Below are 10,609 nucleotides of genomic sequence, written 5' to 3' on the forward strand. Positions count from 1 at the left end.
GGTTTGATCAAAATTGCACGTTTGGTCTCTAATTTTTTTTTTGCACTCGGATCGTCCATATGGTTTGATTTTGTTGCGTTTTTCGTCCCTATGGTTTGGTAAAAATTGCATGTTTGGTCCCTAATTTTATGTATGTAAAGGACGAAAAATGCAACAAAATCAAACCATAGAGACAAAAGACGCAACAAAATCAAACCACAGGGACGATTGAATGCAAAAAAAAAAAAAAAAAAAAATTAAGAACCAAACATACAATTTTGACCAAACCTCACATCTTAATATCTTAATACTGTAAAAATACATCTTCACCTAACCCATCTAATTGTGCATAGATACATGAGTTTCTTTGTCTTGAACTCTTCCATACCTACTTACCAAAATACGTACAGATTTGTAGAAATTTGCTAGCTAGCCTTTTGATTTTAGGTAGTTTCACTGGCACCAAATACTATCCCCAGGTCTCCTTTTCTGATTTCAGCTACTAATAGTGTCGTTATATATGCAGGTGCCCAAGATGAAGGCCGCAAGCCCACATGTAGATTCAAATGAGAGTGACGTAGGTTCATTAGGAAACTTGTAGTGAAATTTACTAGTCTTTGGATATGATAAGCATTACTAAAAGTGCAATTATGCAGGTGCAGGAAATGAACCCGGAAAGCACACCACCCATGGGTTCAATAGAGGATATAAATCCTATCAGGCAGCAGGAATCGGAAACAAAACCCTCGGCGAGTTCATATGTTTCTCAATCATCATTCCATCAGAAACTCCCATGTGGAGATCTAGTTGGTATGTTCTTAATTACATTATATAATGGTTTTATTCTGGCAGCCTATATTGCTATCTATTAGCCCTGTTTTATAGCAGTTTATAAGGCAACCCGATCTACCAGAATCGCAAATTCTTACTGGTGAAAAAGCATCCTTTATTATATGCATACCACAGACAACTGTTCAAATAACATTGCTTTGTCAATTATTTTATAGGAAATAGAGAGCAGTACATCAGAATTTGCGCTCCTCTCTATAATGCAGCAAGCATTGGTGATTGGGAAGCTGCCCAAGTCATTTTTGGGAAACATAAAGATCTAATTCTGGTCGAGTATGCTATCACTGAAAATTATGAAACTGCACTTCACATTGCAGCATCTGCAAAAAACAGCAAGTCGGTGGATAAGTTTGTACAAAATCTAGTGACTATGATGACAGAGAAACAGTTAGAACTTACGAATAAAAATGACAACACTGCACTGTGTTTAGCAGCAGCAGCTGGAAATGTCAAAATTGTTAGGACTTTGTTGGAGAAGAATCCGGCCCTGGTGGATATCCCTGGTAGTAATGGAATGATGCCACTCTACATGGCTTCTTTATTTGGACGAAGTAAGATGGTTAATTATCTGTATGATAAATCTGGGCAGATGTCTGGAAATAGATGGAAGGATCAGAATCGCAGTTGGGTTCTCCAGAAATGTGTGGAAGCTGATCACTTTGGTATGTAATTGTTACTCCTTTCTCCTTGTTTCATTGTTGTTGCATTAAATTTAACACCCCCAAAAAAACAACTCATGGGACAGTTACACAAACTGTCAAGGAACTGTTCTTCTAACCACCCTTTATCTTTGATTCTTTGATTGAGAAAACACAATTAATTAACAAGTCTAGATTATAATTTCAAACAATTGTATCAACTGTGTTGATGAGCATCTCAACATGCATTCCTTATAGTCAAAACAAAACATGGGGATAGCCACCCAGAGCATGTTGACTTTGACTTGGATACATGGAGCACTTCTAGATCTGGGTGATACAATCTAAAGCTGTAGAATTTGGTTTAACTTTTATTTCACTAGCTTTTTCTACACTTCATAGTCAAACAGAAGGTCCTTCACATCTGCATGATCTTGAATATCTCTTGTTTATGCGTCACGTTGATATGATCACGATTATTATCAATTGTTTGTGCATACCAATTAATTATCCGGACCTTTCAGATATTTTAAGATGTTAGGACGCAGACCTTTCCAATTTCCACAGCATTCTCTGATTAACTAGCTGCCTACCCTTATTTGATCTTGAGATTGTAAGATCCGATGTAAATTGAATAGGATTTTATTAATTGGATGAGCTTGAGAGACTACAGGTCTTATTTGCACGAGGCTTGGTTTCTAGGGCTTGAGAGTCAACTCCATCATTTTATACTACAAATTTCACGAGAGATTTCAGCCAAGGTTTCTTGGGAAATCTTACGTGCTTCTGTGCACAACTTTTGTATATAATTTTTGTTGCATTTGATGATTGTCAAATATTTTGTAGACGTTGCGATAAAAATAGTGACATACTGGCCACAACTTGCTACAAGTGGGATTGTACTCAGAGTTTTGGCTCGGAAGACGGATGCATTTAAAGGAACAAAACCTCATTTTATCCGGAGAATCTTATATCCAAGTAATTAAACATCTCTACGCATTGATCTTATATTTTTTTTACTTAAAAACAAAATTTTATCCGGAGAATCTTATATGATTGGCTATGGCTTTCAGTTTTGGCACTCATTCACGTGAAGATTGGGTCTTCTGATCAAAAGCCAACAGACGCCATGAAATTACTAAGAATCATGTGGGCAGAGATTATGAAATTACCGGATCGTGAAATTAGTTCCATCATGAGAGGGCCAGCTGACTATCCATCCACTAGTGGAAAGGATAAGGAAGATGTCCAGCAGCTGATAGCGAAGCTGCCAGATAGACTTTATAAACTACTAAGAGAAGAGGAATCTTACCAAAAAGGAAAAAAACTACCAAGAGGGCTTGACAATAAAGAGCTAAAAGATCAACCGATGAAGTTCTCTTCCCGCATACTATTTGTTGCTGCGGAGATGGGGAACACTGAATTTCTGATTGAGCTGATTCGCCAATATCCAGACTTAATATGGAAGATGAATGATAATCGCCAAACTATATTTCATGTTGCTGTAATACACCGTCATGAGGGCATCTACAATCTTTTGCATGAGATTGGGTCAATGAAGGATATGATAACACCTATGAAGGACGATGAAGGGAATACTATGTTGCATTTAGTTGGCAAGTGTCCAAAGAATAATCACAACCAAAATGACTCTGGAGTCGGTCTACAAATGCAACGTGAATTGTTGTGGTTCAAGGTACTTCTTCTATTCTTAGATTCATATATAGCTGACAACTTTTCGTGGGTTCATATATAGGATTTTTCTTTTGACAATGAGTTTTGGTGTTATATACAAGTAGAAACTCGTTAAAACAATAATTGTTCTTCTTGCATATTGTTTGGTATGTCACTACCCAGTGAACACTGATTGTTATCACAAATTAAACACACATTAACATTACTTTTGCTAAATGCTGCCTTTCTATATATATAATTTTTTTTTATTATAAGGGCTTGTTCAATACTTAGGCCATCCACAATGGGAGTTGTATGAGGGTTTAATAGAATAAATATGAATATAATAAAGATGAGAGAGAGTGTGGGGTTGAATGGGCATGCAACAGTTCAATGGATTTGTAATGAAAATTTATCAATTTTTTAAGAATTTAAATGAATGTATAAATTCTCTTTCCTACTTGGCATTTCATACAACTCTCCATGGGTTTAATCCATTGGAGATGGCCTTAGCTGACATGCCCAAAGCCTATGATGTCAAATCTTATGTATGACGTGGCATTTTCAACATCTTAGTATTATTATTATTATTATCATTTCAAAATCTGAAATACAAATCCAGTGAAATAATCTAATCTCTTTTTGTGTAGGAAGTAGAAGCTCTGCTCCCTCCTTCATACAGAGAAAGGAAGAACAACAATGGTCAAACACCACATGAATTGTTCATGGAGGAGCACAAAGAACTACTCTCTGCAAATGAAAAGTGGATGAAAGACACAGCAAATCAGTGCTTGGTGGTTGGAGCCCTCATAGCTTCCATTGCTTTTGCAGCAGCTTTTGGAGTTCCAGGTGGATATGATCAGAACACTGGTATTCCCATGTTCGTTCATAATCAATCTTTCATAGCCTTTGCCATATCAGATGCCATCTCTTTGACATTCTCTTCCATTTCGATCCTCATATTCTTATCTATTTACTTATCTCGCTACGCTGAACTTGATTTTATGGAAGTATTACCCCAAAAACTCATGACAGGTCTAGTTACACTTTTTTTCTCAATCGCAGCGATGCTGGTTGGTTTTAGTGTCAGTTTCTTCGTTGTTTTTCAGGACAAGTTAATTTGGGTACCAATCATTATCGCCCTTTGGATTTCCATACCAGTCATCTTATATGTCAGGCTTCAGTATAATCTTTTATGGGATGCTTTTTACTCAATATATGGTTTTAAACTTATCTTCAAGCCAAAAAACCCTAGGCTTTTCTATCGAAGTCCAAGCTTCTGATCACTTGTACGTTGTTTTGAAGGAAAATGTTTCATTTGAAGATGTGGAAGCTATAATGCTTTCTATCAATTTGGAAGAAGTTGATGTGTGGATGTTTATGTACTTTTTGAATCCAGATGTATTTTGTATGCAAGTAATTAAGCACCTATTACTTTTGTTGTCATGAAGTTTTGAGAGCCAAATATATTTATGCACAATTGCACATGATAGGTGATAGGTCCCAAATTAAGTGGACAATTTGCTACAGTAGATTGTCTTCACTCCAGGGAGAAGGTACCACAGGTTTGCATTAACTTCTCTGTCTTCACTAATAAAATTGGCTGCTTAAGTTGCATGACCACATACACTTCAAACCAAAATAAAAGGAAATCATGAATATATAACAACGTAAAAGAAATACACTATAACGTCCAATCACCCACAAATATATGAGACCAGCTCATCACTCTCCCATGAGTTTTGGACCTAGTTTATGCCTCGTGTGTGAAAGAAATGGCTAGCTAGTGGCCAAACAGCAAACCTTGATGGTTAATCTTCAAAAAAGAAAGAATGTGGTAAGATAGATGGGTAATTTCGTCATACTTCAGCCTTTCTCGATGTATGAAAGTGATGTGTGCAAATAGCTACACCTAATTTTACCTACTATTCTACTAGCTATTCGATCCAAGGCAGTGTACCCTTTCGCAAATAGTATAGAACAAAAGTCGGATATCGATCTCACGAAACAAGATTAATTATTTAACCTACTTACTATTTTGCAAGTTTAGACAAACTTAATTTCTCAACAACTATTCAATCAAATATTAAAAAACACTTATGTTAATTCGAATCTACTTCCCCTCAATGGTTTAGCTATTAATTATGACAATTCCTGCTGGTTACCAATTTATTTATTATTAGCGATTCAAGTCTAAATTTACTAATATTTAATTAATTCATGTAGAGCTATGCATAGTCATACATAATTTAACATACTCAATTATTAAATATGATTGGAGTTATGTAAGATTGAGTTAACAAACACAATTATGGTCATAATATGAGTTCTCCAGCACAACCAAATTCAATACTTTAATTATTTATCTAAGATTGGTTCGATATTAGCTATAATAATCTAATGCTCACTAAATTACTAGGTAATCAAATTCATGCAGATTAATGATCACTAAACTACACAAAATATGAATTAAAGCAATCTAATATTAAATTCAATTGGTCTAAAGAACTGTAAACTTCTGTTTGCTCTTCAAGAATCCATTGATGTACATTAACACCAAGATGGGCCATATATACATCAACTACACAATCAGAACCATACCCTACTTCGATTAGTTCCATGTAATCCATGTCGGTTGCGATTAACCTTAATCAATCAGGAAAATCAATATCGGGCATGCAAAAGTACACATTCACACATATCTCAAATGCGAATCTTTCAAGGAACTCGACAAATTCCTTCTTGTCCATTCCAGCAAAATCAACATCATCAAACCTTTGCTCTACTCCATATGAGTAAGTAATAGAGGGGTACCTGGTAAAAATTCCAGCAAAATGTAGATCAATCTTCATGAAAACGGCCATAGCAACGACAAAGTTCGCTGATTTGAGTGACGAACACTTGAAGAAAAGAATAGGACCGAAGAGCAGCTGAACAACAAATTTCGATGAGGGAGTTAAGAAGAAAGTGTTTGAAAGAGACAGTTGAGGGGTTTAAACGTACAATATCTCTCATTAACTCCTATATACACGTGACAATGACGTGGACTAAATTAAACTATTTGGATATTAGGTGGAAATAGAAAATTCGTACGTAGGATGGGGGGCACTAGGTGACCCCTTAATTTTTCCAAAAATGTCCTTTTAAAACCAGAAATTACAAGTTTATGCCCTTAAAATGTAAAAAATAGTTACGATGGACTATTTAAATCATTATACGTAATTTTGTTGGACTAGAGTGACAATAACCCAATAAAATAAATAGTTTTTCAGTTTAAGCTGTGGGGTGTCATAACATTTTTATCGGCGGTAATCATCTGTACACCCCTTACGGGCAGTGAATATCGTGCCACTTCCTCCTTTTTACCCACGGTATGTTTCCATAGACTCTTCCTCTCTCTACTCTCTATCTTCTTTACCCTCTTTTTCCTATTCTCTTTATGGATGACACGATACCTCAATACATGAATTCATAGGCAAATAATTGATTGTTGTGGAAGAAATCTAGTGGTATCACGAAATTTTTTACCACACCAGCCTTTGTCTTTAAACAATAAAAAATTAAAAATCGATTACCTTATCCGGACATTTCCCTCCATTTGACTAGTTGTCATAAATTTGAAAACCCCAAATCGTCTTTCCTCACCTGAAACACCACAGGATCAAGAAGCCGTCTTTTCGAATCGTTCAAGCTCTTCTTTTTCAAACTACGCTCATGTCAAAATCGAAGAAGGTGAAAACCCCCCTATATTCACAATCCACTTTTAGTTTTTCTCATATCAACGACGATGACGACGATTTTCAGACCCCAACTCAATCGTTCCCACTCACCCAAAGAAAACCTAGCTCATCACAGCTAGTCAAATCCTCCAATGCCGCCAGCAATCGACAACCCAAGAAGCCTAAAAAGATTCATGCTTATCCCGGTAAGGAAAATCTCGAACTTCCACCTGATTTAGGTTTGGATTCAATTGTGTCTCTAGAATCTATGGAGTCGACTGTATTCTGCAGCAATGTATTAAACAATGGTGTTTCATTTACGAATGATGAGAAAGAAACAAAACCAAAAGAAGGGTTTGGCTACTTATCGAATTCAATAGAGTCTAGGTTGTTGTCGAGGTCCAGGGGTGAGTGTGGATTAAGTGTTTGTGAAAATGCTAATGAGAAGGTAGACGAAGATGCAGAGGAAAGATCTGATGACAATCAGGATGCTGGAACTACACAGCTTGATGTATTGCTTGATTTATGTTGTTCATCTGAAGATGAGGATACGCCTATGGACAATGGTGATAACAATAACATGGATGTCGTTGGTTTTATTAGCTGTCCCCTGTGTGGAATTGACATTTCTGACATGAGTGAGGAGCTGAGACATGTTCATACCAATGAGTGCCTTGATAAAGAGCAAGTTCATAATCATAATCATGTAACACCTTCTTCCTCATCCATTGTTTCTGATTAACTGTATCAAGTGTGTGATTCATCTGTGAACTGTTTTGCATACTACTTTGTAGGTAGATGTTCCTAATACTGACAATTTAACCGAATGTCCTGGACAAGTTCTTGATGATTCCCCTTGTAGAGCTCCTGGACAAGTTCTTGATGATCCTTCTCCTGAAGCTGAAGGGCAAATCCGTCAAATTTCTCCTGTTTCTGAATGGCTGCACAATCTTGGCCTATCTCGGTATGAAGAAGTTTTCATCCGTGAAGAAATTGATTTGGAAAGTCTGCAATGGCTGACAGATGAGGTATGCAGCATGCTTCCTAACATTTTACCATTTTGCCCTCATCCAGTTCCATTCCATCATTAAGCTTCACTCCATATTGTTTCATGCAGGATCTATACAACATAGGTATTACTGCTCTTGGTCCCAGGAAGAAGATTGTTCATGCTCTTAATGAACTAAGAACACAAGGTTCTGAAGCAGCAGTGAATACACCTCAAAAAGTAGTGAATACACACACAGAGAATACAAAAATAATCACAAATAAGAAGATTACAGATTTTTTTCCTGGTTTCACTCCCAAAGTGAAAACACAAGTGGTGAAACCCAATTCAAATGATGGCAATAAACGTAATATTGTGAAAAAGAATGTCTTAAATAGAAAGACCCGAGATATACCCCCATGGTGTTCAATAACAGGAACACCAACACCCTTCCGTGTGGTATGCTTAATGCTCTCTTATTCTTATTTATCAAAATGTGACTTTTCTTTATAACCAAAATGTTTTTCTCTCACATTAATACTTTCTATTAGGATGCATTTAAATATCTGAGAAGGGATTGCTTTCACTGGTTCCTTACACACTTCCATGCAGATCGTAAGTGTTTAAAATTCTACTTTAACATATCATTTTTTCAATAAAAAAACACTATTTTTGACATTTTTGACGATAAGGGTAAAAAGGGCATTTACGTCTTTTCAGATTACGGAGGTCTTACAAAATCTTTCTGCCACGGGAAGATTTACTGCAGTTTAATTACAGCAAAACTAGTAAACTTAAAGCTTGGGATTCCATGGGAGAATATTGAAGTTTTACCTCTTAATGAAAAGATATGCATTTCTGGAGTTGATGTCACATGCTTTGATGCTAATCATTGTCCAGGTTCTGTAATAATTCTATTTGAACTTCCAAATGGTAAGGTGTGTAACTCTGTATCATGTTGACTTTGACTTTTATAACCTTTTACATGTTTTTTAAAACTTTTTTTTTTAATGCATAATAGGCTATTCTACACACAGGAGATTTTCGTTTTTGTGAAGATATGACAAAAATTATTGGTTTACAAAGACATGTCCAAACACTTATCTTAGATACCACTTATTGTGATCCTCAGGTATACACAAACATAAATTTTTTGAAAACATAAAGTTTTTAAAATTCATATTAACAATCAATCTTTTCAGTATGATTTTCCAAAGCAAGATGCTGTAATTCAATATGTTCTTGAAGCCATACAAGCTGAAGCTTTTAATCCAAGAACATTGTTTCTAATTGGCAGCTATACTATCGGTAAATAAATTTTTATCACATCCTAATTTCATCACTTTCTCTTTAATTTCTTTTCTGTCTTTGAAATTTTTTTAAAAAAATACAGGAAAAGAAAGGGTGTTCATGGAAGTAGCTCGTGTCCTTCGTAAAAAAATACATGTCACTGCAGCAAAAATGAGAATTCTAGAATGCTTAGGAATGTGTAAGGAAGACATGCAATTGCTAACTTTAGATGAAAGGGAAAGCAACATTCATGTTGTGCCTATGTGGACACTTGCAAGCTTTAAAAGATTAAAACACGCATCTAACATGTATAAGGTGATTGCTTTTTGCTTCAATCTTTAACCTAATTCAGTAATGTCTTAATAAATATAATATTAAGTTATTAACATAATAGTATTTGATTTTCAGGGTCGATATAGTCTTATCGTTGCTTTCTCTCCAACTGGTTGGTCTTTTACTAAAGGAAAAAAATCAACCCCAGGAAAGAGGTCTCAACAGGGTACCATTATAAGGTGATATATATATAATGGGTACTTTTTATTTATTTGTTTATTATAAATTATAATGTTTTTTTTTTGTGGTGTAGGTATGAGGTGCCATATAGTGAGCATAGCAGTTTTACAGAACTTAAAGAGTTTGTGAAGTTTATATCTCCAGAAAACATCATCCCAAGTGTTAATAATCATGGCCATGAATCTGCGAACAAAATGATCTCTTGTTTGTTGTCTTAAGGTTAACTTGTTACAACAGGTATGAGGTATAATAGCAACCTACTTGTAAAATGTTTACATGTGTTAAATTAGTTATTTTATGAATAAAATGATGTATTTAGACATTAGACTCATGTTTTTGAACTTTTTTTTTTGGACAGATTTGGATTTGAGGAGAGTTGGAGTAATATTGAGAAAATGTTTTTATTGATTACATTTGTATAAACGGGTTTACACACTTGTAAACTCAAAATGACAACTTTATCATATATGTAAAATGTAAAATTCTGGACCTAATAAATAAAGATCTTTTTAACACATGTTATATTCTTATTTATTTTGTCACATGTAATTTTATGGTTATTTTAAATTAATTTTTATTCCATATATTATTTAAATTTAATAATAAATGCATATCAATTTCATTAATGGACTTTCCTTTTAATTTCAAAGTTATTAAATTAAAGTTTCATTAATTTCCTTTATTTATTTATCTAAATTACTAGTTTATAACCCGTGAGAACCACGGTTACACAATTAATTAAATTTTTATAGTAAAAACTCAAAATTATTAATTAATTATTTTAAATAAATTATTAATTAAGAGTTTTTTTTAATTATATAAATTTTAATCATTGATTTAAATAGATATGTGAAATTATATCATTTGTATTATTTTTATTTTAATTTTTACTCTAATGCTATTAGTTTAATGTAATTAAAGTGGAAATTTAAAATTTTGAAATTTGAAATGGAGTTGAC

General features: G+C 34.5%; 2 protein-coding genes across 6 annotated transcripts; both read left to right on the top strand.

Moving 5' to 3' along the window:
• Window positions 1–318: 318 nt before the first annotated feature.
• LOC111880563 (ankyrin repeat-containing protein NPR4) lies at window positions 319–4,590 on the top strand. Of its 4 annotated transcripts, none has more exons than XM_023876993.3 (7): window positions 319–426; window positions 506–556; window positions 636–789; window positions 987–1,490; window positions 2,313–2,444; window positions 2,540–3,162; window positions 3,791–4,590. In XM_023876993.3, exons 2-7 carry the CDS (start codon window positions 515–517, stop codon window positions 4,421–4,423), a joined length of 2,088 nt encoding a protein of 695 aa, XP_023732761.1. In that variant the 5' UTR covers window positions 319–426; window positions 506–514; the 3' UTR covers window positions 4,424–4,590. The 4 variants fall into 4 exon arrangements, with proteins under 4 accessions (XP_023732761.1, XP_042758624.1, XP_023732760.1 ...); XM_042902690.2 differs by having other exon boundaries at window positions 426–556; window positions 3,791–4,010; window positions 4,446–4,590; XM_023876992.3 differs by having other exon boundaries at window positions 426–556.
• A 2,060-nt stretch (window positions 4,591–6,650) lies between these two features.
• On the top strand, window positions 6,651–10,167 carry LOC111880584 (DNA cross-link repair protein SNM1). 2 transcript variants are annotated; one of them, XM_023877017.3, is made up of 11 exons: window positions 6,651–7,565; window positions 7,654–7,887; window positions 7,977–8,306; window positions 8,399–8,462; window positions 8,568–8,785; window positions 8,869–8,979; window positions 9,050–9,155; window positions 9,241–9,452; window positions 9,546–9,649; window positions 9,724–9,894; window positions 10,009–10,167. In XM_023877017.3, exons 1-10 carry the CDS (start codon window positions 6,855–6,857, stop codon window positions 9,866–9,868), a joined length of 2,235 nt encoding a protein of 744 aa, XP_023732785.1. In that variant the 5' UTR covers window positions 6,651–6,854; the 3' UTR covers window positions 9,869–9,894; window positions 10,009–10,167. The 2 variants fall into 2 exon arrangements, with proteins under 2 accessions (XP_023732785.1, XP_023732784.1); XM_023877016.3 differs by having other exon boundaries at window positions 6,652–7,565; window positions 9,724–9,887.
• The last annotated feature ends 442 nt before the right edge of the window (window positions 10,168–10,609 follow it).

Source organism: Lactuca sativa, chromosome 5 (genome assembly GCF_002870075.4).
Source record: "Lactuca sativa cultivar Salinas chromosome 5, Lsat_Salinas_v11, whole genome shotgun sequence".
Classification (NCBI taxonomy): domain Eukaryota; kingdom Viridiplantae; phylum Streptophyta; class Magnoliopsida; order Asterales; family Asteraceae; genus Lactuca; species Lactuca sativa.